Source organism: Protomyctophum parallelum (genome assembly GCF_964188405.1).
Source record: "Protomyctophum parallelum genome assembly, chromosome: 2".
NCBI lineage: Eukaryota > Metazoa > Chordata > Actinopteri > Myctophiformes > Myctophidae > Protomyctophum > Protomyctophum parallelum.
In genome coordinates, this window is record NC_139699.1 from 56,947,696 (window position 1) to 56,973,049 (window position 25,354).

Below are 25,354 nucleotides of genomic sequence, written 5' to 3' on the forward strand. Positions count from 1 at the left end.
ATACCGTGGGATATCAGTCTTGGGAGATGTTTGGGGAATGAAGACATGTGACATTGTTGCTTTAGGTCATACTGTACATGGGCAACTGGCGGCCCGGGAGCCACATGCGGCCCCCACCTTCACTTAATGTGGCCCTCAAGTTAATATCACAGTATTGATATAGTATTGATTTCAGCTGTTACAATTCCAAACATGACCCGCTTTTAATTAATTCAGTTAGCTTAATGAGTAGTATTAGAATGTTATTGTCTTTTTTTTATGTACAATGTATTTGTACTTAGTTCATAAAGTTAACATAACTGTAATTAAAGGCATTTGAAAGGCATTTTGAAAAGTTAACTCCAATTTAAAAATGGCAACAAAAAAAAGCTGATCTACAAGCTCAAAACGCGTCGCGATGCATTTTGAGCTTGTAGATCGGCTATTTTTGCTATATTTGACGATTTTGACAGTTATATGCAATGTGACCCTCTGGAGTGACTGTGGAAATACAGTCATCAAAGTTGCTCACCCCTGCTTTAGTAGAAGGAGTACATTGTATATTCTATCTGAAACTGACTGATGGATGTCTGACATGAGCACATATTGTTCAGTAGCGTTAAAGGGCAGTCCATACTGTCCGACCATCGACCTTTTAGTCGGAAAGCTCCGGTACAACTACAACATGACGTCACTCGCAACTTCTGAAACGCATTCCTCCGAATTTTTGTTCTGAAAGCTGCACTCCCAGATGTTGTGACTCGCCGAATTCTACTTCGGAGAACAAATTAAAGACTGATCTTTCCGACGAAAAGTTCGGTGGTCGGAGACAGTATGGACTGCCGTTAAGGCTCACACATACTCGTTATCACCTAAAAATCACACCCGTGTGAAGTGAGGGGCGCTAATATATTAAAGTCTATCTCATGTTGATTAGGTGATGTAATGGTGATGTAAAACAAACATTAAAACATTAAACGCCATTAACAATAAAGGGACAATATGACGTAAATGACACATTATGACGTAAAATGTCCCTTCATTGTCAATGGCGTTTACAACACAAACTTTGAACTAAAGACAAACATTAACCCTGTGTGGGAGGGGCTGGCGCCCCTCAAAAACTGGAGTATGCATCCCGCTTTAATTATTTTCAGGCCTTGAGTTGTGAGTGACCATCAGAAATGTCACACTATACTATGTCACACACAAGACTAGAACCTCTCTTAACCCATTCTGACCTGAGATCAGATTTTAAAAATGTCTTCTACATCCTGACAGTTTTCATTTTGACCTGAGATCAGATTCTAAAAATGTCTTCTATGTCAGTCGCTCTTTGATTAAAAAAAAAATAGCAGACCTACAAGCTCGTAGCGCGCCACTCGGTGGCGCGCTACGAGCTTGTAGATCTGCTATTTTTCAATAGCTAAAGCATAACATGATGCTGACACCAAAATGGGTTCCCGTATAGAATGGGTTAAATAGACTGATATGACAGGTCTTGAGCAAGTGATTATGGTAGCTAGATTAAATAATTCATACACAAATAATGACAAGTGAGACATGTGGCTTTCCGTTCAACTTTATGCAATCGTAACAATCACACAATGGTCACATGTATTTTTTTTTTTAAACCCAAACACGGATGCAATAATTCCTTATAAGTAATTATTGGTATCTGGTTACAATGACCACTCTAAACATCATCTCAGAAATAAACAAACAAAAGTATAAAAAAAATATGCTCATAACTGCTGTAGCAGTACAATAAACCTTATAAGCCATGAAATAATGGAGACCACCTACTAAATTACATTCTTCTCTTCACTTTTCAAACAATCTCACCATTCAGGGGGTCATTCTGAGCCTTCTTTTATCATTCAGTTCTTCGGCCATACGATTATCAAAACTATTCCATGTCATTCAGGACCAGGGTGGGAAATATCTACCAGTAACCGTCTTGACTGTTGTAATGAGTGAACTTATAAGTTAATGACAAATCTACTGATCATTAGTTACACTCTATCAGCCACTTTGAATAGTATCGACTATCCAACCATTATTGGTACAGTTTGAGTTTAGGTCCTCTTTTATTTCAGAGATCTAGTCAGAAAGTTGGTCTGGTCAATAAGGAAATAAAATGGCTGGTTCCTTTTTTAGAGCAAACTTTCCCTCCCTGGACCAGATTCCACATACAGTAACTCCACATAACTCCCATGCCATATCGCTCTGTTCTTGCACTCACCATCACCATCTTCTGTCCCCTCTACATTTCTGCACATTGACCTCTGTCCTTCTGCCCTTATTCCAGGAATGTAAAAGCCCTATTCATCACACAGATTACAACAAAGGGTTACCCTTCCAGCAGTTGGCACTAAAAGCAAGCATCTTTTTAGAAAAAATAGAAAAAAATAAATGTAGCCTGACAAATGAAGTGATCTCAACGTCACATTGAAATGAATATCTACATGCATTCAGACAAAACGATTTACAAGAAAGAAAGATCAACCCAAATATTGTGAAGATTCATGCTCTAGCATGTATCTTGAGTAAAATTATAAATATATATTCTATGAAAAAATATTTCTATGAAAAAATATTTCTATGAAAATATATTTAGTAAAGAAACAAATGAATTGTTTGTTACCATTTTCTAACAAAGAATAAATAATGCAGTATCAGTAAAAAGTTGAATGAGTTACAGTACTAAAATGAATGAGTAGCTCAATCACTCATTATTTTCAGATGACCATAATCTAGCTTTATGTCTGACTGTGTACATAGCCTACTGTGCTTTTAAGGTTTTTTTTTAAATATATATGCTGTACCTTTATTAATCGCACATACATTTCTATTACATGCCTCTGTTGGTGTGATTCTTACTTTGATTCTGGTGTTGTACATATTTTGCTAATATTAAATTGAGCTATTCCATACAGACACCTGCAATATCATTATGCTTTCTTAGTGAGACCAGATTCTCAGCCTCGGTCTCTTTTACTCTCTAAAAATGTCTCTTCTATTCCTCACAGATCTGTGGAGACACATATCTCGCATAGCTTCTTACAGGAGAAAAATCAATCACATATTACCAGTAAATACTCAAGACATGCATATAGCGTCCTAGCGACGTCAAAACAAGTCAAGCTTCTGGCATCTTCAATGCACCAAATCCCTTTGCCTTTCTGTTAAAGTCCTTTCGTTCGTCCTCCTGGGATTTGCGATTCAGCAGCCCTCTTTCAAACACAGAGGCTATTTTAGTCAGGGGCTTCTCTGCCGCCTCTTTCAGCTTCCTTGCATCAAAGCGGGGGCTGTACAGCAGAATTGGAAGCCGATTCACAAAGGATGGGACCTCCACCTGGGTGTCTTTCGATGCCTTCTTTTGGTCTGGATCCTTTTTGTCACCTTTGATCTGCTGCATAATTTTATCCTTGGTGGAGAACATCTGAAAGAGCATGGCGTCCCACATCTTCATCGCTATGGGGTTGGCCTTTTGATCGTGCACCTCCCGGCCAGCAGACTGAGCTTCTGGCACCACATCATTAACAGCTTGCACCATGGTTCCACCGGAATCTGCCTGAGGTTGGCTCTCTTGTCCTGGAAACATCGGCTCGTCTGGCTCCACCACACAGTGTTTTTTGAGTCTCGTCCATCCGCTAAGCTTGGCCTTGAGGCCTTTCGGTTTCTGCGCCGCTTTGGATTCGGAGGCCGCGACGTTCTTGTCAGCAGTTGAAGATGCAGGTGATGTCACTGACTTCATAGAGGTCGTGTCTGGAGGGGCTTCCGTCAGGGCAGCTGTAGATTTGGTCTTCAGAACGTCCTTCACTTTTAGTCCACTTTTTGGCTGAGATGGCAGTGACATTCCTCTGTTTGTAGATGGATCTTTGACTGAGACCGAGGCCTGCGGCAAAGAGGCAGGAGTGGTAGAATCAGTCACAGCGGCTTTGGTTATGGACGCTTGCATGTCAGTATTTGTTGCTGGGTTTGCTGGGGTTACAGGTTCTAATGCTGGCTCAGTAAGGCTCTGAGCGTTAATATGTGTGTTAGACTGGGCAGGATCAGGGGAAGGCTTTACGGAGTCTTTAGTTTCTATTATTGGTGTCATAGAAGTTTTATTTTCAATAGCAGGTAGGTCAGTCTGCATAGGAGAAGTCTGCATTTTTACAGCTTTGGATTCTACAATCTGTGAGGAAGGTTTTCCTTCCATGAGGGGTGATGATGGGGAAGGTATAATCTGTTTCTGGGGGTGATCTACATCTAAAGCAAGACTATTAGTTGGGATTGTAGTGGTTTTAGTTAAGGATTCTTTCATGCTGGTATCTGTTTTTCGACAAGAAATGCTCTTTGCAGTTGGCACTGGAGGAGGTTGGACAGTAGCGGCTGGCATATTAGTTGGAAGAGATTTGGGGGGCGAGTTAACGAGATCTCTGTTTTTTATAGCAACTGTAGAGGGTTTAGTCTCCGTTACAGGATAGTTACGAGCCATAGGCTCCGGAGACCGTAGGAAAGGTGAGTCTCTCCTCCTAGGCACAGGTATAACATAGTGTTTTTGTGTACTAGTAGGACTTGCCAGGGCTCTGGCTTGCCCAGGAGGACCTAGTTTTAGTGTAGTAGTAGGACTTGCCAGGGCTCTGGCTTGCCCAGGAGGACCTAGTTTTTGTGTAGTAGTAGTAGGACTTGCCAGATCTCTGGCTTGTCCAGGAGGGCCTAAATCGCTCCTGGGGTTATTCAGAGTAGGATGTGTGAGGGGCTGCGTGTTTGCTGCTTGTACATTAAATATTAACAAGTCTTTTGTCTCTATTAACGAGTCTTTTGTCTCTATTACAGAGTGAGTGACGTGTCTCATGTCGACATGAGGGTTTGCCAATCCGTTGGCAGAGGTATGATCATTGACTGCAGATGTAGTGATTTGGCTTGGCAGTGAAGTGGGTTGTGTCTGGATACTACAAGTGGTAGCTGGAACATAACCCGGGGCAGGGGAAGTTATTTTGTCAACCACAGGCTTCACAAAGTGCTTAGCTTCTAATGGATGCTTTAGTGAAGGTCTAATGTCTACAGCAGACTGGGAAAAACAGAACTGCTCGTTTATGGTGGTTGTACATGACACTTTAGGCTCGGGTGTTCTACAACTGTTGTGCTCGACAAGTGGGCCGATGAGTGGTTTCGCCTCTGTTCTGCAGTTTGACATGGGTCTCGTTGGACTGGTACAGCTACCAGGGGCAAACGTTGCAGCTGACGTGAATGGCGAACTTTGTGGTGTTACATACCTCATGGTAGAGCTCGACGGGATGATAGGTTTACCGAGCGGAATCGTTTCAATGGCAGTTTTGCTGCTCATTCCCGTTTGTGTGTTAAATACTACAGTGGATGCAGTTTCTACAACAGCCTTGTTGATAAGGTGCAGGGTGTCAGTGGGTGCAATAGTGTGAAGCTGTTTGCTGCTTAAACTGCCTTTGTTAAGCTGCGGTTTTTCACTGTTCAATTTAAGTTTCTCTGCACTTCCTGGCTGTCCAGGTGAGATGGTCTCTATGGCAGAGTTCTCTGTACTTGCCATTCCTATGGCGGTTTTGTCTGACAGTTTGGGTTGACTGCCGAGCATGTTCAGCAGAGGTGTGTTTTCATTTGATGGATTGGATCCTAGTTCAACAGTTGGTTTGCTGTAAATGTTTTCTGATATAATGGGTGTACTGGGAGGAGTTTTAATTGGCAACAGACCTGCATTTCCTGTGGCATGTTGTTCTTGTAGTTCATTTTTAAGCACCCCCTGGCCATCTACTTTGGTTTCATTCACAGTGTTACTGAGGGGCCTAGTTGTCATGTTTGCTTGACCGGACTGTAAAGGCACTTTAAATGGTATAGTTTCAGCAGTAGGCTTTGCGGATATGGTTCCTATTATTGGCGTACGTGGCTGAATTTCTCCACTGTCGGTTTTGGGCTCGAGTACCTCCATCTCTAAAGGAAATTTGACGTCTGTAATATTGGGCAATTGGGTTACCGTAAAAGGTTGACTGAGGAGTGGGGACTGTATGCAAGGCATGTCTGGTGAGATATAATTTACAGCCAATGCATTTGACATGCTCGTCGTCTGAGATGGCACGATGAGAAAATCTGGTCCAGGCAAATATTTGCTGGGGATTTTATTTTCTGTTGGAGACTGTATGTGAGTTATAGTCTTTAAGGCTGGTTTTCTTTGTTGCGCAAAGTCTGTCTTTTGCTTTGTTGTGAATACAGCACCCACATCGGTAGGGGAATGCTGAGCTATGAGGATGGATCTCACCATGGAGTTGCTTTGTGGATTAAAACATACATCTGAGAACTGGGGTTCGGTATGTGCGTTGCCTACATTAGAAGACGTGCAGAGCAAACCGCTCTCGTTGTTTGTCTCACTGGGTAGAACACTAGCAACATCTACTGCCTTGCTGTTTAGTGCATCCTCTAGACCTGCAGTCTTGGGGTGCTGTTGGAACAATCGGTTCAGGATAACAATGGTGGGATCTATTGGTTTCATGGGTGGATGTTCTACTGCAGGGTTTGGGAGGTGTTTAGGCTCATTAAATGGCGTGGCGTCACACTGAACATGTAGGACGTTGTCTGCTGGAGTAAGCTCACTGGGAGTTTGATAACCTCGTACAGGTTGGTGAGTTGAATCAACTGGTAAGGGTTGTGGTGGGGCATTTATAGTGTTGAAATTATTATGTTGAACAGTTTGAGGGCTAATAATTTTGGATGATTTCTCCACATTGACAGTATTCTGTATTCTTACATCTATTGCCTTTGCACTATTCTGGATATCTAACGTCCCTGGGAGAGTTGGAGAGTTTGGCAGACTAGTGCTATCATTCAGGCAAGGGGGAGTTATATTTGATGATTCTGCTATCTGATATGGTGCCGCACCTTGTGTGTGTACCTCACCTGCTTTACGTATTGGTATTGGAGCCTCTGAATATGAGGCTTTTGGTGCGGATACATCGCCTGTGGGTTGTTGCATAGTTTTCTGTGCCAAACCATAAGCAAGTTCAGGTTTTGCTATGTCCACTATAGGCATATTATTCATTTGTATTCCATTACAGGGTGCTTCAGATGCGGCCGCTTCCGACTTGATCTTCAAACACTCAGCAGTCTCTTCCTTTGGAGATTCAGAGTCTCTTGTGACCACTGAAGACGTTTCAGATTTGTGTCCATTAAGGGTTTTGGATGTGGTCACTTGAGCGTTTGGGACAGAAGATCCATCTAGCGCAACATCAGACTGCACATTGGTTGAAGTCTGTTCATTAGCCTTGGAGCCTGCAGGACTGTAACAATTTGACATAGTCCTAATCCCACCGTAGGCAACATATTCGGCAGGTGTTAGTCCATAATATGACCGCACTTTTTGTTTTGAGAACCCTAATGACAGCTGAGATCCCAGTAGTGATGTTAAAGATTGCCGTGCCCCAAGCATAGGAGAGCATGGTGGGTGACTCGGTGCTAAAATAAGCGGTATAGTAGGGGGATTGGAACCCATGTTTTGCATCGTAGGGTGAATTAATGGAGTAATTTGTGAATGTACAGCTCCCTCAAGCATAGGAGAGCATGGTGGGTGACTCGGTGCTAAAATAATCGGTATGGAAGGGGGATAGGAACACATGTTTTGCATCGTAGGGGGCATTAATGGAGTAATTTGTGAATGTACAGCTCTATCAAGCATAGGAGAGCATGGTGGGTGACTCTGTGCTAAAATAACTGGTATGGAAGGTAGATTGGAACCCATGTTTTGCATCGTTGGGGGCATTAATGGAGTCACTTGTGAATCTACAGCTCCCTCTGAAACTGAGATGGCCTGCTGTGTGGCTTCTGTTTGTGCAATTTTTACACTAACGATTCCTGAACTTGAAACTCTGTTTCTTTCGTTGTAATGACTTGTTCGGTCCTGGGAAACCTTGTTGAGGATCGTGTCATTGAATCCAGTCTGTTTCAGTTCTGGCACTGCAGTGGGAGGCTTACTCATACTGGTAGTATGCATTGGTGAATTGTATGATTCCTTGTTTACAGCAGCAGGCTGCAGATTTTGGGTTGAAGTGAAAGCAGGACTCGCAGCAAATAAAAGTGGGTTTGGTTTTGATATTTCAATGACTGGTGTGGACGCCCGGGAGGGCGTCCAGGAGGGTGTCTTAGGTCTCCCTGAAGGGGTCTTGGACACAGGGACCTTATGTGGGGAAAAGGTTTCAGATTTCAACATGGTTACAGCATTCTTTTCTCGGTGAATGGTAGATAATGATATTCCCTGGTATGACGCATTCAGTCCTGTTAAGTCCTGAATCGAAGGGGGTCTGGAGAGCTCATAAAACGTGGCCTTGGATGTGTAGATCTTTGTCTGAGGAGAATCAAACCTTTTCTCTTGGACTGCATGGACCAGTGATATGTCTGACCTGACCATCGCAGGGGCCATCTGGCTGGCGAGGGAACCGCCATCACTAGCATGCAAGCTGGTCAACGACATTTGGCTCCTGGTCTTGTCCTTTATGTCAGAGTATGTCTGCCTCTGGCTGGTAATAACGGGTTGTCTTTGAGGTACTGAAATCGATAGCAGGACAGGAACCGGCGGAAGGTTGGCGGCGACTTGAGGAAGTGCCAGGCTTGTGCCACCACTGGGGGTAGATGAGGAAAGAGCCATGCCTGAACCTCCATTGGGGGCAGCTGGAGACAGCTTCAGGCTGTGAGTTGATATTTTAGGGCTGGACTGTGGCACAGGTTGTGGGACCAGAGGCGCTTTGAGTACGACAGACCCACAAGGAGGTGTTGTGGCTGAATACAATGGAGATGGACGCAACACCGCTGGTGGTGGCATCATCATTGGCATTGCCTCGTCGAATAAAAACGAGGAGCACTCGTAGAGTGGAGCCACCTGGTCTTCGTATATATTGTTGGGCAGTGTGTAAGACTGCAGGGGGAAGCTTCCGGTCTGGCTGAGGGGGCTGCTCCGGAGGTGAAGGAAGGGAGACGACCGGTGGCTGTAGCAGGGAGCAAATGGGAGACCGGAGTCTGAAGCATCGTCACCCACATAGATTGTTTCAGGCGTCATGGATCGCGGAGTGGACTGATCGCTGTGCTCAAGGTCTGTGCTCGCTTCGTTAACGGGGGACAAGCAGGAGCGAAAGGGGATCGGCGTCTGAATGGGGCCTTTTTTCTTAGATCTCTTCTTCTTGAGCTTCTGTAGCCTGGCATTGTCTTTACCCGGTTTGGGCAGTAATGGAGGAGGGTATTGCTCAGGATTGTCATCCTCCAAGCCATTAACGTAGCCCACTTCCATCAGCATCTCGAGACCCTGAAAGACACAGAGAGAGAAATCTCATTAGTGTACTCCTGTTCATGTTTAACCGATAAGATATATATATATATATATATATATATTATTCTTTTCCTACATTTGTGTTTGATATCGTACATTGCAAGATTTTTCTCCAATAGTTGAAAACCTCTTAAATACGGTTACTGGCAATCTATCTTATGTGTGTGTGTATAGTATGTGTGTGTATAGTATGTTGTTATGTTATGTTTACTTTCTGTATGGGTCATTTAAATTCTATGAAAATATTGACATGAGCTCTTTTGCTTTACAGCAGGACAGTTCCATGAAGATATTGTGAACGACACATTGGATCCTTGAAAAACTTGGATAACGGCAGGATATCTTCATTGCTTCACAACATTCACTGGCTAAGTGTAGACTGTTGTGTAGACTATAGTTATTTTCTCTATATGCAAATACTGTTAATGTTCATAATCATTGCAGAATAACTCAACACATAGCGTCGTAGACTGTATGTACTACTCTGTGTAAATGTTGGACCAAAAACTGTTAATTTTCTAATTTCTTGTCTCCTTTTAATATGTTATTTTGTTGTATCATCTCCTTTTACTATAATAAAAGTTAATGAAAGGGATGTGTTTGATAATTTCATAGTACAATGGTTACAAATACAATTGCGTATGCTTAGACTGTGTTCACTTTCACTAACCCTCACAGCTGCCTAATGCCCATATCCTTTATTTAACTGACAGACACTAATGGCTCTGGGAAACCTAACCATGTGCCAGCTTTAGAAAGGCTCTCATGGCTATGTAATGGGCTCATTAGCAGGTTTCAAAACCTTGATCTTGGTGAGACCTTAAAGATGTCGTATACAGTAGCTTTGTGAAACACCACAGCCCAAAATAGAAAAGTAGGCTATACAAGTTGTTTTTTTCTTTAGTTTTTTCTTCTGAATTGGAGATGGAAATAAACGTTATAATTTTTTATTTGACTGCATGTATGAAGGGCATGTGAAGTGAGATTATGTCAAAGCACATTTTAGTCATGCAAAATAATGTAATTAATCTACATTGAAAATGATTTGTACAATTGAAATCGTTTCCATTAGTGCACTGCAGGGTTCATTATTATTTTGTTTCCTACATTTAGTTTTTGAATTATTTCAAAATATTTTCAAATAACATTCCCAAAAAAGTTACATTATTCATGACTTCAGTAATTTCATGAATAAATCAAAGAAATACCATAAATTATGAACAACAAAATGTTTAAGAAGTAGTGAAAATAGACGATCTACAAGCTCACAACGCGGCGCAACACAATGCCTTGTGAGCTTGTAGATCTGCCTTTGATGTGATGCAGGCATCTCATTTCTCATTTGGACAGACTAAAATGTTTGGGAACCCACTGATCCAGTGTGTGTGTTCACATCACCATATGAGATTAATTGTTTCCCTTCTCTTAATAAGCTTTCTCTTCATGTGTATTATCTCTTTCTCTCTGTGGAGAGACGCTGTAGTGCGACAAGGTCTAATTTTAGACTAGGAGAAAACGGATCATGACACCAAACACCTGCTTGTTGCAGTTAAGACCTGCCCAGTCTGGGCAGTCAATCAACCTCGCTCTGTGCTGGATGCGATAAAAATAAGTGTCGCCCGAGTCAGGGCAAAAGGGTTGCTATATTGCATTTACACCAGGCACGACAAGTGACATTTGCGTTTGAGTGTGACAGCAGCAACTGTGTTGTCTCCACCAGGCCTGGCGTGGAGAGAGCATGTTTTGCACTCCGTGTCTGTGTGTCCATGTGTGAGTGTGTGTCCGTCTGTGTACAGCAAATCTCCGGCACCGCTAACCCGGTTGATGCCAAATCTTGCACAACACACTCCCTGGATGCCAACGATGAACCTCTGCCACAAATTTTCCAGAACGGCCTGTTATAGCGCCACCAGGAGGCCGACTTTTGTAAAACAAATTTTTTGATATTACTCCTCCAGATTCTATGCAAAAATCCCACAAATCGTTGCACAGTATCTCTATAATCATGTGTTCAAGACTGATCTGTCCGATATTTCATATTTCATCCTAATTGGCTAGCATTGGCTTTCAAAATTTGCAGGATTGGCCCGTTTTGAACAAAAAGCCTCAAATCATGAACACAGCGTGCAAGTTACGTGAAATATTTCACAGACTTTCCTGTATACTAGGCTGAGGAATATTTCCCACCCTTTTCATATTGGCCTGTTATAGCGCCACCAACAGGTGGATTTTTGCAAAACACATTTTTGGAACAAAATGGCTCAAATCATCCAATTGCCATCCAAGGCGTAAGAAGAAATGTCCTTTCACATTGGTCTATTGTAGCACCACCAGGAGGCCACAACCTGACCTGCCCTGGTGGAGACCTGTGACCAGAGGGGCACAAAGTTATTCTAGTTCAGCTGCTAGTGACTTTGAGATGCACTTTAGATGTGAGCTGTACAAGGGGAGCAGCTTATAGATGGCTGTCATAAAGAAAGTCTTGGCTTCAATAACAAAACGACCCATCACAAATTATCTTGCACTTTATATTGTGCCCATGCAGATCTCTCAGAAGGAGAAGATTGTAGACCAGGCCACCAGGGTCCCAAAAAGGAACAGGAGCACATGTTTGATGTTATTCATCAGGTGCAACGACTAACATTTCGATGCAAAGCGGAGGTCTTTGTCGTAACACTCAAGGACAATGGAGATCATTAAACAGCACTTTTATGACTACAGAGACTAAAGACAGCCAGCCTCGACATATGAGAGGTCACCCTTTTAAGGCACCAAGGTATCTGGGCCACTTCCACCGGAGCAGCTCAAAAGAGGAAAGGGTAAGATTAGCGTTGCAATAAAGATGTGTCAATGACCTCAGCTAATTCTAGCTATAGTTGATCAACATGGAGAACAAGCTGTTAATTCACCAATAAGTTGATTCACTCAAACACAATATAAAGTCATGTGGCACATGACTCATGTGAATGTAGAAGTCTACCCTATTTCCCCCATGAAATATAAAGCCATCGGTCTAGTTGGTTCACATTAAGAGTGTAAGTACAAACATATAACATATTGATATTGTTACATGGGTAACGTAAATAAACTGAATAATCAATATGCTGCTATACTGTACAAGGGCTCAATATAATCTAGTGTAGCCTATATACAGGATCTTTTCATTCATCCATAAATCCATCCATCCATCTGAAGATCTGACAAGATCTGACATCACCCCAGAGTCTCAGGGGATTGTTGACGTCAACCAACTCTGTTTTCACATTCTCAGCCAAATACTCTAGTCGCAAATAACTACAGACATTCACCAAAGGAGGGTTGTTGAAAATGCGATTCCTTCATAAATGCATCCCTCATTGCTAAATATTGTGCAGAAATGCCCGTTGCAGCTGTAATGCACTGTCCACATGCATGCACACTGAAATGGATCATGCTTTAAAGATGTCAGATCATGCTTTTCCTATGTAACATTCCTCTGCACATTTTGCAGAGCACTCATCATCAGCGCCATGCCAATGGATCCAGAACAACAGGCCAGCCGGCATGTGCCAAAACAGACAGTGAGTTTGATTGTGTTTACCTTTGTTGTGACAGAGTGGTGTTGATGGAGGGAGGGGAAGCTGCTTTCTGCTTGTTAATCCCAGCTCAGAGACAGTATGTCACAGGGGCCGTCTCATCCTGAAGTGAACCAGCTGAGCCTGCCTTGGGGAGCGGGCACTGCGGTGTCCATGACCACTCCAAAAATAAAAACCCCTGCTGCCTTCACTTCATGTTTCCACTGCGACAGCGCTCTGGAACTATGACAGGTTCACACATAAAGGGAGTTTCCAGGTCACCTGAGAGACCGCGAGAGAGAAAGAGAGAGATCTACTTCCTCTATACCTTGTTGCAACCTCTACAGGAAGATATCATTTTTGAAGTTTGCTTTCATGCATTTATCCAACAAAATAAAAACTGCATGAATACTGTACTGTTACAGTTGCAGCTAGTAGTCTTAGTTCCTCCATCACTTTACCCTGCATTATTGCTATACAAAGGTACAGCCTTTGCAGAAATCACCCTTACCTTTAACCCAACTTAACCCAACCTATCCTGCTGCAATAGATGGAGATGACTACGGCATTGACTACGACATGACTACGGCAGTTGAATCAAATTATTATAGGGCGAAACTGTACTGTCAACTACTAGATACCTGACTGTTCCATAAATGTATCTTTTGATGCTCATTGCTCGAGAAAAGATGATTTTATTTTTTATATTTGCTGACATTTCATCAAAGTGTGTTGCAGCTATAAGGCATTACAAGTATGCATGAGATGTACATTTGGGCTTTAACTGTAGGCTACACTGTATTTAAAAAATATATATACTTCATAGCCATGTTTCACAATAGACAATAAGTAAGCCTTGCCGAGCCATGATGTCATGAGGTTTCTGTAGTGTGAGGCAGCTTTGATGCACAAGTACGCCCCCTGGACATGACGCTAGTATGTCGCAGGGACTTACCCCCAATCCAACCCTTGATGCTGACCAACCATAGACTGATGCTGACTCAGTGCCAAGCAGTGAGGCATTGGGTCTCATTTTTAAAGTCTTTGGTATGACCCGATAGACAATAAACAGGCCCAGAAATATTATTAAAGTATTATGGTTTGGATTTTAACATGTATTTTCACAAATATTATATTCAAGGCACTCAACATAGTCATACAAATTATGTTCTCAACAATTTATCTTTTGGCTATTTTGCAAAATATGGGATCTATGTCTTGTCACCAGCTCAGTGGCCTTGTGGTTAGAGTGTCCGCCATGAGTCTGGGAAGTCGGGGTTCGATCTCTCTGAAGTGAACCAGCTGAAGAAGTGCTTACCTTTTAACCTGGACCGTGCTGTGTTCATATTTCTGATCATCTGTGTAGTTCTATATGTTTTTGCAGCTATTGTGTTGTCTATTTATACCTTCAGGGGCCATCCTCGATATGAGTGTCGACGAGGCTATAACTGGGTGGACACTCCAAGAGACAACTTATACTGTAGGGCCTATCTATCACTTTCGGTTGGTGGTTGCAATATTCACTTATATTAACCTTATTTTGTTTATAGTGGATCTTGTTTTTAGTTTTTACCCTGCTTGGAATATGTGGCTTCAAACGCGGATAACACCTGTACATTTTTGTTTTAACACCCTTTATGTCTGTGTGTTGCTTCGAAAATATTGAACCAATGGAAAGTAATAAAAAAAGCTATGGACAAAACCTCTTAACAACATTGGACCCTCAAACTGTCTGCTGCTAAAGCAATGAACTCCACCGCCATCTCATGCAAGTAGCCTAATAATTGACAATATATAAACTCAACATCAACTTTGATGAGGCAGTATTGCTGGCATGCTCTGTTACAATCGTGATGTGTTCATAAGACAATCAAACACAGGGTGACTTTATTTCATTTATTTTCCTAATTTTACTTTCATTGTTTTCTATAACCGTTTAGTTTTAGTTTTTTAACAATTACTTACTTAATGAATTACTACAACAGTAACCAATACTGTTATAATTTATACATTTCTTTCAAAATAAGAATAAACTTCAGTTATACAATTTCTGTTTTCTACAATGTTCTATTTTCATCCTTCCATGTCAGTAAAATGAGCCTTGAGCAAACTTTCTTTGGACATTGGAAGCAAGTGTGAGAGCAAAGGTCCACAAAAATTACAATTCTTATTTACACAATTTAGGGTTTATCATTATAATTTAGCAAACTGACAGTCACGTGGTTAGGGCGTTTCCCAGGGCTTATTGGGTTAGTTTAGATGCAAAGTATGACACACAGAGGCACAGTATGTCAGTTTGTCAGGGCTAAACTCTGGAAGTTGAGTTCAATCCTTTTCTGTGAGAAAGCTTTTGGGAAACTGAGAGCTGATCATAAATATTTCTAGACTATTAAAGCTCAAAGTCAAATGTCTGTCTTTGGTCATTTTGAAAGCAGGGGATAAAAATTAAGACATTGGAACTGTTTAAAGTGCATTACAGATTTCCACTGAATCAAGATTAGCCCTGCTAAAGGGGAATGTTTTGACAGGTCTGTGGTCTCAGCAACCGTAACTTAGTCATTTTAAGTAAGCAGTTATGTTAGTTTTCATCTATCAATCAGAGCCAGACTCACTGAAAAGAAAAATAGTACATTACCAGCTAGTCTTTCTAATGTTGTCTGTATGCAATGTCAGTTTTGAGGTCAGTCACGATTTAATAATAATCCTGTATTCTTGTCCAAGTTTACCATTAGCATTCACTTTCACTTGATGATTGTGATAGAACAATGTACCATATAAATAAGATACCCAGTAGTGTCCCCTGGTCGTGGATGTAAATAACTACATTCGGTAGTCAAATTTACTTGCATGAAATAAAATGTAATATAATGTGAGTCTGTGACACATCCCATGTGTACAGGTTCTTTGGTCAAGTTAGCATGTACTTTTATGCTCACAATAAAGGCACATAATCTGGCTTTTGTAAAATATAATAATGTGTGTATTTAAATGTACATTGAAGAGTTGAATGAATATAACTTAACATTTGTATCTATTATATTACATTTGCCTATACATTTACATTAGTACGTTATATTATATTATATTTGCCTATTATAGTGGCACCCTCATTTGATTTGGAGCCCTGATGGTCCCAGGTTGAATGCTTCTGTTGCTTTCAGTGTAATGTACCAACCTCACAGACATTCCTTGTATACAGTATGTTCATAGCTGCTGCCAATTAATACAATTGTGATTCACAATGCAGGACTGGATTTTCCTCATCTGTATCATTGTGTGGACCAAGAGTTTGTTCACAATCTATCTCTTCCTTTGCTAAACCATCTAAACTGAATTCCTTCAATCAAAATGACAATGAGTGAATGCTTTTTCCTTCAATATTTACTTCAGGTGTCAAAGACGTAGTGTACACTGTTGTAGCTGACACTGACATCAATCCTGAACTTCACAGTTCAGCTTCAAAGTTTCATTTGAAATTGTATTTGTAACATCTATATAGTCTAATGATTAGACTATATAGATGTTACAAATGAAATTTCAAATGAAGTGGATTAGACTCTAATCCACTAGTCTACTATTTCACTATCATGGGAATACGGTTACAGTTGTTTTGTACAAACCTCAAGCCTGAGTTTTTCATAGCTTAGTTATATTTAAACTAAAAGAAGAAAATAAAGACATGAAGCTTGATATATGATTATCAAATCAAATATATTATTTATTATTATGAAATCAAACTTAAATATAACATATAGGATGAAGCACGTTTGATGTATAACACAATAGGAAACATACTTCTCAACAATCTCTTTAAAATACAAATACAAAATAACAAAAAATTAAACCATTAATGTAAGAAAAATTTGCACTATTATTTACAACTGTTACAGATTATTAAACAAAAGAGAAATAATAGTCAGTGTAGCATACTATCATTTCAAAGTAACAACTATTTACAAGCATAACTATGTATACACAGAGAGAGAGAGAGAGAGAGAGAGAGAGAGAGAGAGAGGGGGGGGGGGGGGAGTGATGGGTGAGATAGATTGAGGTGGGAGGAGGAGAGAGTGTGTCGTCTTGCTGGGATGGATCAGGGACCTGTGTGAGAAAAATAAGTGATAAGTAACTTTAGGTCATTTACTTGATACATTTAATTGCAGGAAATTGCTCCTGCATTGTTGTTGTTGTTTATAATTGTTTCTTATAGACTTTATTTTTATGTCTTGCAGTTTAACCACGTGAACCCTAATGCCCCTATTCTTTCTGCACAAATAGCAGAGCACAAATAGCAGATCTACAAGCTCACAATGAGTCTCGATTAGTGATGAGAGATTCATCGGTAAACACATCGGTATCGGCCGATTTTAGTTGTTTTTAGATTCATCTGCATCGGTTCGATTAATCAATCAGCCCGAGTAATTAATCGGTCTGATTAATCGGCCTGTCTTTACAGATAAACAAACCCAAAGTAACAGCTTGAACAGATCTACAAGCTCACAATATTTAATATAAAGGTATTTAAGTTAAATCTGACTTCCCTAAGCCTGCAGTGCAGAATGCAGATACCCTGTTACATTTCAGAATGGACAATATTATTATAATCTTTGAATACAGAATGAGATCATATCGACATCGGTAATATCGGTTATCGGCCATAACAGCAATTAATTATATTGGATATCGATATCGGCCAAAATGTCTCATCGGAACATCCCTAGTCTCGATGCAAGGCGCTGTGAGCTTGTAGATAAAGAAATGTAGTGTAGGGCGAAAAAGGAGGACCTAGTATGGAGGCCTGGGGCACCTTGGTCGACTAAGTATAAATGGTTTGTTGAATGGGAGCGTAGCCTAGTTTAGCTCAACTCTTGGATGATCAAGCATCAGATCCTCTTAATAGTAAAGAACTTCTTCATACTGTAGATGGATGGATGGTCTAACTAAACTAAACAATGTATTATGATGTATTTATTAAGTGGCTAAATTCTCTATTAGTAAAGATGTACTGGTATTTACTTACTTGGCACACGTTGACAGTCAACCTTCATCCTTGCCTTGGTCCAGGTCTCTTGGTGCTGATGGAGGCAGAAGATTGTCTCTGCACATGGAGAAGAAACACATGTTAGTGAAAATCAACATACATATCTTGCTAATTATAACCAAATGTACATAGTAAGTTACATCTTGCCATGTAGTTACTAATTAGTAACATAATGTATATTACGTATTACAACAATGTAAGTCACAAAATGATCTCAACATTAATTTTATAACTACAACTCAACATTTGAGTTGTATCCTTGCAGATATAATACATAATTATAATGGATTAAGTATCAATTGTATGTTTTATAATGAGACCATGTTGCCATGTCATTATCTTCACTCAGAACCGGTAACCAACTCACCTTCCTATGGACCACCCTGGGGGCATCGATGAGGATGGTGCTCATCGTCCTGGGGGGGCTGTCAGCTTCGACCTCCTGTGTGAGAAAAGGTAGTGATTTGTAATGTTATTGGTGGCAAATGTACATGCATAACAAATCACTGGTTATTGGTTAATCACTTAAATTCAACTGTTCCACTGTTTCATGTCTCTGCTTGCAGTTTAACCACTGACATGAGCCCTAGTGTTTGGGGCAGAAAATACATGCTGTGTTGTGAACTTGTAGATCTGTTCTTTTTAGCAAAGAGTTTAGTGCAGAGGGAAATTAGGAGCGGCCAAGTATAGACCCCTAACTCCTTGTATACTATGTAGTAAAGTTGTACTCACTCTTAGGCGTTTGGCTGGTGGTGGCACTGGCATTTCACCGTGGTTTTCCTCCTGGTCTTCCTTTGAGTCCTTGGGTGGTGGTTTCCTCTTGTTTCCCTTGCTCTGGGATTGTAGTCTCTTCTGGAGGAAGGCTTGCATGCTCCTGCAAAAAGTGTGAGATGGGAATAAGGAGAGTAAGCATTAACTCAGACAATAAACAAAGTCACATAAATAGAGCACAGGGAGAACAATGTGGTGCCTCAAAGAAACTAAGATTCAACGTAAACAATGAACCTAGCATGTCTAAACAACATACTATCTAAACATTTGTGGTCAAGCAAAACGAATCAATTAAAGTAACAAAACCATTAAAACCAGTGACCAAGATGTATCTATACATACTTGAACTGAGCAGATCCTCGCTTCTTTTTGGCCACGGTGACCCTCTTCCTGGGGGTGACCTGCCTTGGTGGAGGACACACAGGGGAGTCAGTTTCCGTGTCGGAATCGTCTGTCAGACACGGAAACCAACTCACCTGTGTATCTTGTGGGTCTTTGGGTGCTTCTCCCTGTGAAGCCTTCACTGTCCCTTTCAGTATCACCCTGGAATTCTTGGGGTCATCGATGCATTTCCAGGTCCAGTTGTCTAGGTCCAGGTCCTGTGTGAGGAAATGTAGACAATTGTAACTTCAGCAAATTTCCTTCAATAAATCTAAATTCATGAAATTGAAGTAGTTAGTAGTGAAGTAATTCATATTAATAATAGTGTTTTTTGTAACGTTTCTTCCTACAGATAAACTCATGGAAGCTTTCTTTATCAAATAATCTTTCAAAAATAGCCGATCTACAAGCTCACAATGCATCTCATCGGTTATTTTCTAATAGACACAGTAAAAAAATAGGGCTTATAAGTGGTTAATGCATGTTTTGAATAATAATCTACAGAGTAGTAAGTTTGAAGTTTTCAAAAAATTGTAGTGGAGTTGCCTGAGAGATGTAGTGGAGTGTATAGTATAAACTATAAAGTATTGAAAAATTGACATATTCAAGGAAAGTAAACATCAAAATTGTACTTAAATAAATAAATCAACTTAGTTACTTTAGTTTCCACCACTGGTAGTAAGGAAGGATGTACTTACTCGAAAGAGCTCAGTCCTAACCCTCTTCAGAACCACCCCCACCCTGCGGTTGTTGGGGTCCTGGATCAAGGTAGAAGTCAAGGTGAAGTTGTCATCTGTAGAATCCTGTGGGAGAAAATGTAGAGATTAGTAAATTAAGCAAATTTCCTTCATTCATTGAACTGCAGGAACTAGAACGGCATTGCATTTTTTTAAACAATTGATTTGAAAATGAATTTCAGAAATGAAACATATCCAGGAGCCACTGCTCCTTCGCGTGTAAAAGGTTCAGGCATCGCCATCTAGTACGAATGCCTCTGGTCGTCTCCCTATAGCCTGGCTAATAAGCCAGACTAATATCGCACAACTCGCCGGCAGGCAATTTGTGTTGTCCAGGAATGGGAAGTCTGGAACTCTCTGCTGGAACTGTTGACCCCTCAATCCGACTCCAGATAGGCAGTTGAGGATGGATGAACAATTATACAGTTAGTTATTTACATTAAAGTTGTTCAATTGTAACAGTTTACATCAACTGTTCATCTATAAATGTCTCTGTAAGTGTGTATGAACGTTTGTAATCCACGTAACTCAAGAAATGTTCGCCCCATCGACTTTTGACACCTGTTTGGTGCCCCAGTGCCCAGGCTATGGACAGGGCCCAAATTAGCCAATTGATCACACCTGATCACCCCTAGATCTCCATATATGGAGCTGGCCTGTTCTGACATCACAATGTTGTTAACCGATGTAAAAGATCACACATGTCATGATGCAATGCCACACATTGTGAGCATGCATGTAGATCTGCTATTTATTTTCTAAAAACTATTGAAACATTTTGAACAATTTGGAATAATTATACATTTCAAGTTCAACAACACAAATCTTGTATGGGGGTACTTCCTTGGCACAATATATGTTCAGATCCTAACCAAACCCAAACCTGGGGTCGTTGGCATTAAAAAAGTTTAGAAGAACCATAAGAACCACTGATTAAAACAGTGAAACAGCCATATGGATTAACTGTAACCGTTTACATTTAGCCTCAGGTGCATAATATTTGAACCAGTGCAGTTGGCTAAATTTGTACAATATCAGAGTTATGCTGAACACTATCTGACAACAACCGTTTGAAAGAGGCAGTAGCCAAATATGTCGACAAATATGACTGATATTTGTCCACAACGAGTGAAAGCGAAGAGTAAATATCAAACCTTGTCAACGAATGAGCGTGATTATGAATCCGAACCACTCCGAACCGCTCTAGGGTAGACCGTTAGCCGTTTCGTGCAGCATATAGCCCCGGAACCTCACCCACACAATCCAAACGAAAACGTAGCCTCGGTCCCAGGCTTACTTATCTGCGAAAAGAAGGTACGAAACGGGTCTTAACCGCTGCGGTGGGATCCATAATAACACCACGCGTCAACGACATTTAGAGCAGAGCAAACAAACTAGGCTATTTACTGCTAACGTTTCAAATTAAACAAACCCGCCTGTAAACAATTCCGTCACGAAATAACATTATTACGATCGTTGACCGTTGACAGTGCATACTATTGTATTAATAAACACGTCTACATATACCGTCTCCATCTTCTTCGTAACGTTCGTTTGGTAGAACTTGAAGTAACTGTCCGCTTGTGTTGGCTCCTCTCAATAAACGTCCAGTTGTTGGTAAAACCTTGGCAGTGTGTGTGTGAGTGAAAGCGAATGAAGAGATGAGCACTTTGAAAATATAATCCGACGTCATCTGATATACACCTGTTATCTGGTTGGCTGATTTCGCGACAGCACGGCCCTCTGTGATTGGCCAGTCAGTCAAATCAGCAGTAACCGGCCCCGCCCATTGTCGTGAGCCGGCGTATGGCAGCGTCGTTTGTTGATGTGCACGTGTACACACCGTGTGCACTAATTTAGTAACTGGTACTTTCAACTGATTTTCAGCAAACCTCTCTCACATCAACTGGACAACTGGACAACGCAGTCGCAGAACAGAGGACAGAGCACAGTTACTTACAAAACAGCTTATTTTCGGTTAACGGTTACATACCTCTTACTGTATAGGACCTGTATACTATACTTACAGTTATGTGTATGAGTATTTTGGACCGTGGTGTTGTAGCTGAGCAGCAGCTCAACACTTATGGTATTATAACGCCTGATTGCCGCAAAACGGCAAAAGGAAGGAATATGTCTACATGCTGGAGCAACAAGCGCAATAAGGTGAGTGTACAAACCTAGAACGCATTATTTACTGGAATGTTTCATTTTGTTCCTCGTAGAGGAGATATTGAAAAAACAAGAAGTGGTCGCACACACCAATAGCCAGAATGCCAATATGTATTAGGACAGCAGGTAAGACAGAAATGAATCCAACGTTTCGACGGTTAATCATCCCTGATGAAGGCTTTCGACGGTACAACGTTTCTTTGCACACAGTATTTCACTTAAGCCTTCATCAGGGAATCATGATGAAGTTTAACCGTCGAAACGTTGCCAACGTTTCGAGCCTTTTCCCTGATGTTTGTTTGCTCTGCTAAATGTCGTTGACGCGTGGTGTTATTATGGATCCCACCGCAGCGGTTAAGCCCCGTTTCGTACCTTCTTTTCGCAGATAAGTAAGCCTGGGACCGAGGCTACGTTTCGTTTGGGTGAGGTTCCTAACGGCAACGGTCTATCCCTAGAGCGGTTCGGTTCGGTTTCATAATCACGCTCATTCGTTGACAAGGTTTGATATTTACTCTTCGCTTTCACTCGTTGTGGACAAATATCAGTCATATTTGTCGACATAATTAGCTACTGCCTCTTTCAAACGGTTGTTGTCAGATAGTGTTCAGCATAACTCTGATATTGTAAAAATTTAGCCAACTGCACTGGTTCAAATATTATGCACCTGAGGCTAAATGTAAACGGTTACAGTTAATCCATATGGCTGTTTCACTGTTTTAATCAGTGGTTCTTATGGTTCTTCTAAACATTTTAATGCCAATAATTTGGGGTTGGTTAGGATCTGAACATATATTGTGCCAAGGAAGTAGGCCTACCCCCATACAAGATTTGTGTTGTTGAACTTGAAATGTATAATTATTCCAAATTGTTCAAAATGTTTCAATATCTTTTAGAAAATAGCAGATCTACATGCATGCTCACAATGTGTGGCATTGCATCATGACATGTGTGAGCTTTTACATCGGTTAACAACATTGTGATGTCAGAACAGGCCAGCTCTCTGAATTTATCATCTGCCATGTGCACAGTGCATTACCAATGCATAACCATCCATGGATTCATTCATTCAATTCATCCTTGGATCACCGCATTGGATCATCTAATCTTTTGCAAATCTTTGGGGTTTTTAGCAGCCAGGGTTAATTTGTTAGCCCTGTAATTCTACTCGCTAATTGATGAAAAATGACCACAAGATTGTCCATTTGTTTTGTGAAATCTTAAATGTTGCTTTACTATACTTTTCCTCTCTCAGGTGAAGGTTTTCGGAGCACCACTGAAGAGCCTACAGTGTCATCATACTGACCACGGGGATGTGCCAAGGTGAGTGTCCAGTGGAAAACCAGCAAATGTCAGTTAAATGTTACTGTTCAAATGGTGTTTATTTTTAATTGTTTTGCTAATTTCATTTCATGTCTCTGCTTTCTCAGGTTTCTGGTGGGTGCATGTACCATGCTGCTTGAGCACACTGAAAAAGAGGGCCTATTCAGAATAACAGGTTCCATTACTAGACAAAAAGCACTCAGGGTGAGTAATGGCTCTAGTTGACTTTGCTGTCATTGCTTAAGCCTAATAGGCAAACAGAAATGAATTTGTATTCATATGTAGGGTACCATTGTTTAATGCTAAAAACACAATTAAATCATTAATCACAATTATTTACCAATAATTAATAATTATAATGCCAACAATAAGATGTCATGATTGTTAGAGCCCATACTGACAGTGCCTGTAAGTATAAATGAAGTCTAAACACAACTTTTGCATTGTTTCTTCAGGTCCAGCTGGATGCGGGCAAGGAAGAGTGTCTGTCCACAGCAAATCCCCATATTGTGGCCGGCCTGGTGAAGCAGTTCTTCAGAGAGCTGCCAGAACCCATCCTGCCCACCGAGCTGCATGATGCCTTTCTGAAGGCGCAGGAGCTGACCAGTGAGGCAGACAGAACCGCCGCCACACTGCTGCTGTCTTGCAAACTTCCTGACAGAAACATCAGCGTGCTGCGCTACCTTTTTGACTTCCTCCACAGTGTGTCCAAGAGGTAAGTGTGTTCACCAGCTTTTTCAACCAACTTCCAGATTTATGCTCATGTGTTTTCTACTATGTGATCAATGCACCGCCAAATACAAGGATTCCGATTGTAATTGTACTGTGATTGTGATTGCCGTTTGTTTCTACCCTAGGAGTGCAGATAACAAGATGGACAGCAGTAACCTGTCTGTGGTCTTGACCCCTAACCTCCTTCCATCTGGAGCGGGAACTGCAGAGAACTTGGAATCCCACCTCAAGCTGCAGAGAGCAGTCATTCAGTGCTTCATAGAGAATGCTCAGGACTTCGGTAAGACGCCACAGTTCATTTCAAATTTATGACAGTTAACCACTTAAATCCCTATATATATACTTCATCACCTGTTATTTGTTTAGAATAAAGTAATTGCCTCCACCAGGGGGAGAGATTAGACTTTTAGTCATCAGGCAGCGGCTCTGTACTGGACTGGAACGAATATGTTTACCCACAAAAACACATTTTCATTCTATAGAAACAGAAGCATTTGGTAAAGTAAAGTTATAGTGCATATTTGACATTTTTACATGATACATCCCTAACACATTTGATTACTAACAGTTAGTACTTAGTTTGATAATATGTGCTGATCAACTAATCAATGACCTCCTTTGTGCTCTTAGGTGTGTTACCACAGTGCCTCTTGGAGAAAGTTCCAGTCATGTTTGGCGGTGAGACCAGCGATCCACTGCCTCCTCAAGACAGAGAGGAGAACACCCTAGGACAGAGAGCAGAAAGGGCAAATAAGACACTTACAAGATTTGCAACTTGGATTCACAGATGCAAATCATTCAGATTCAGGAAGCGCACAGGTTGCTATGTGCTTAATCCTGAATACGACTAAGACTTCAGCCAGGCTTTCCTGGGTAAGGGAAGCGAGTCCAAGAGTGAGTATCCATAAAGAACTAAATCGTCTTTGATAGAATTAGAAGAGTGGTTCTCAAACCTTTCTTGTCAAGGATCCTTGATGAATATGTATTTGGCCACGGACATCCATCTGAAAGTATTTGTGTACCTCCATCCGTACAAGATTTGTGCTGTTCAAATGTTTAAAAAATATTCAAAATGTTTCACCTTTTCCAGATTTCTGTTGGAAATGGGAAATCTACATTGTGACGCGTTGTTGTATTGCGACCTTGTAGATTCGGATATTGTCAATAGCCAATGTATTAGTGGTTGAACAGATTTTTATGCTATATTAACAAATTTGTTATCTTTATTGGAGACCCCCCTGGAACCCCCTTTGGGTCCCCGGACCCCACTTTTAGAACTACTGAATTAGATGTTCAACATAATGCTGCAAATGATCCTAGGCTGACGGTACTTACTGTCACA

The 25,354-nt window shown here is 41.0% G+C and overlaps 2 protein-coding genes across 4 annotated transcripts in view; one reads left to right on the plus strand and one right to left on the minus strand.

Moving 5' to 3' along the window:
• The window catches only part of LOC310854935 (uncharacterized protein), a 33,233-nt gene extending 23,331 nt beyond the window's left edge, over nucleotides 1-9,902 (plus strand). For both annotated transcript variants that reach the window (XM_083759700.1, XM_083759701.1), the window contains one exon: nucleotides 9,579-9,902. In XM_083759700.1, the coding sequence (XP_083615826.1) occupies nucleotides 9,579-9,625 (47 nt within the window). In that variant the 3' untranslated portion in view covers nucleotides 9,626-9,902. The remainder of the gene's footprint in view (nucleotides 1-9,578) is intronic.
• Nucleotides 1,546-13,044, minus strand: LOC310854928 (uncharacterized protein). Of its 2 annotated transcripts, XM_083759691.1 has the most exons (3): nucleotides 12,888-13,044; nucleotides 6,892-9,283; nucleotides 1,546-3,880 (listed from the first exon to the last, which is right to left on the minus strand). In XM_083759691.1, the coding sequence occupies exons 2-3, from the start codon at nucleotides 6,985-6,987 to the stop codon at nucleotides 3,122-3,124; spliced, it is 855 nt and encodes a 284-aa protein (XP_083615817.1). In that variant the 5' UTR covers nucleotides 6,988-9,283; nucleotides 12,888-13,044; the 3' UTR covers nucleotides 1,546-3,121. The 2 variants fall into 2 exon arrangements, with proteins under 2 accessions (XP_083615817.1, XP_083615816.1); XM_083759690.1 differs by having other exon boundaries at nucleotides 1,546-9,283; nucleotides 12,888-13,041.
• Nucleotides 13,045-25,354: the final 12,310 nt, after the last annotated feature.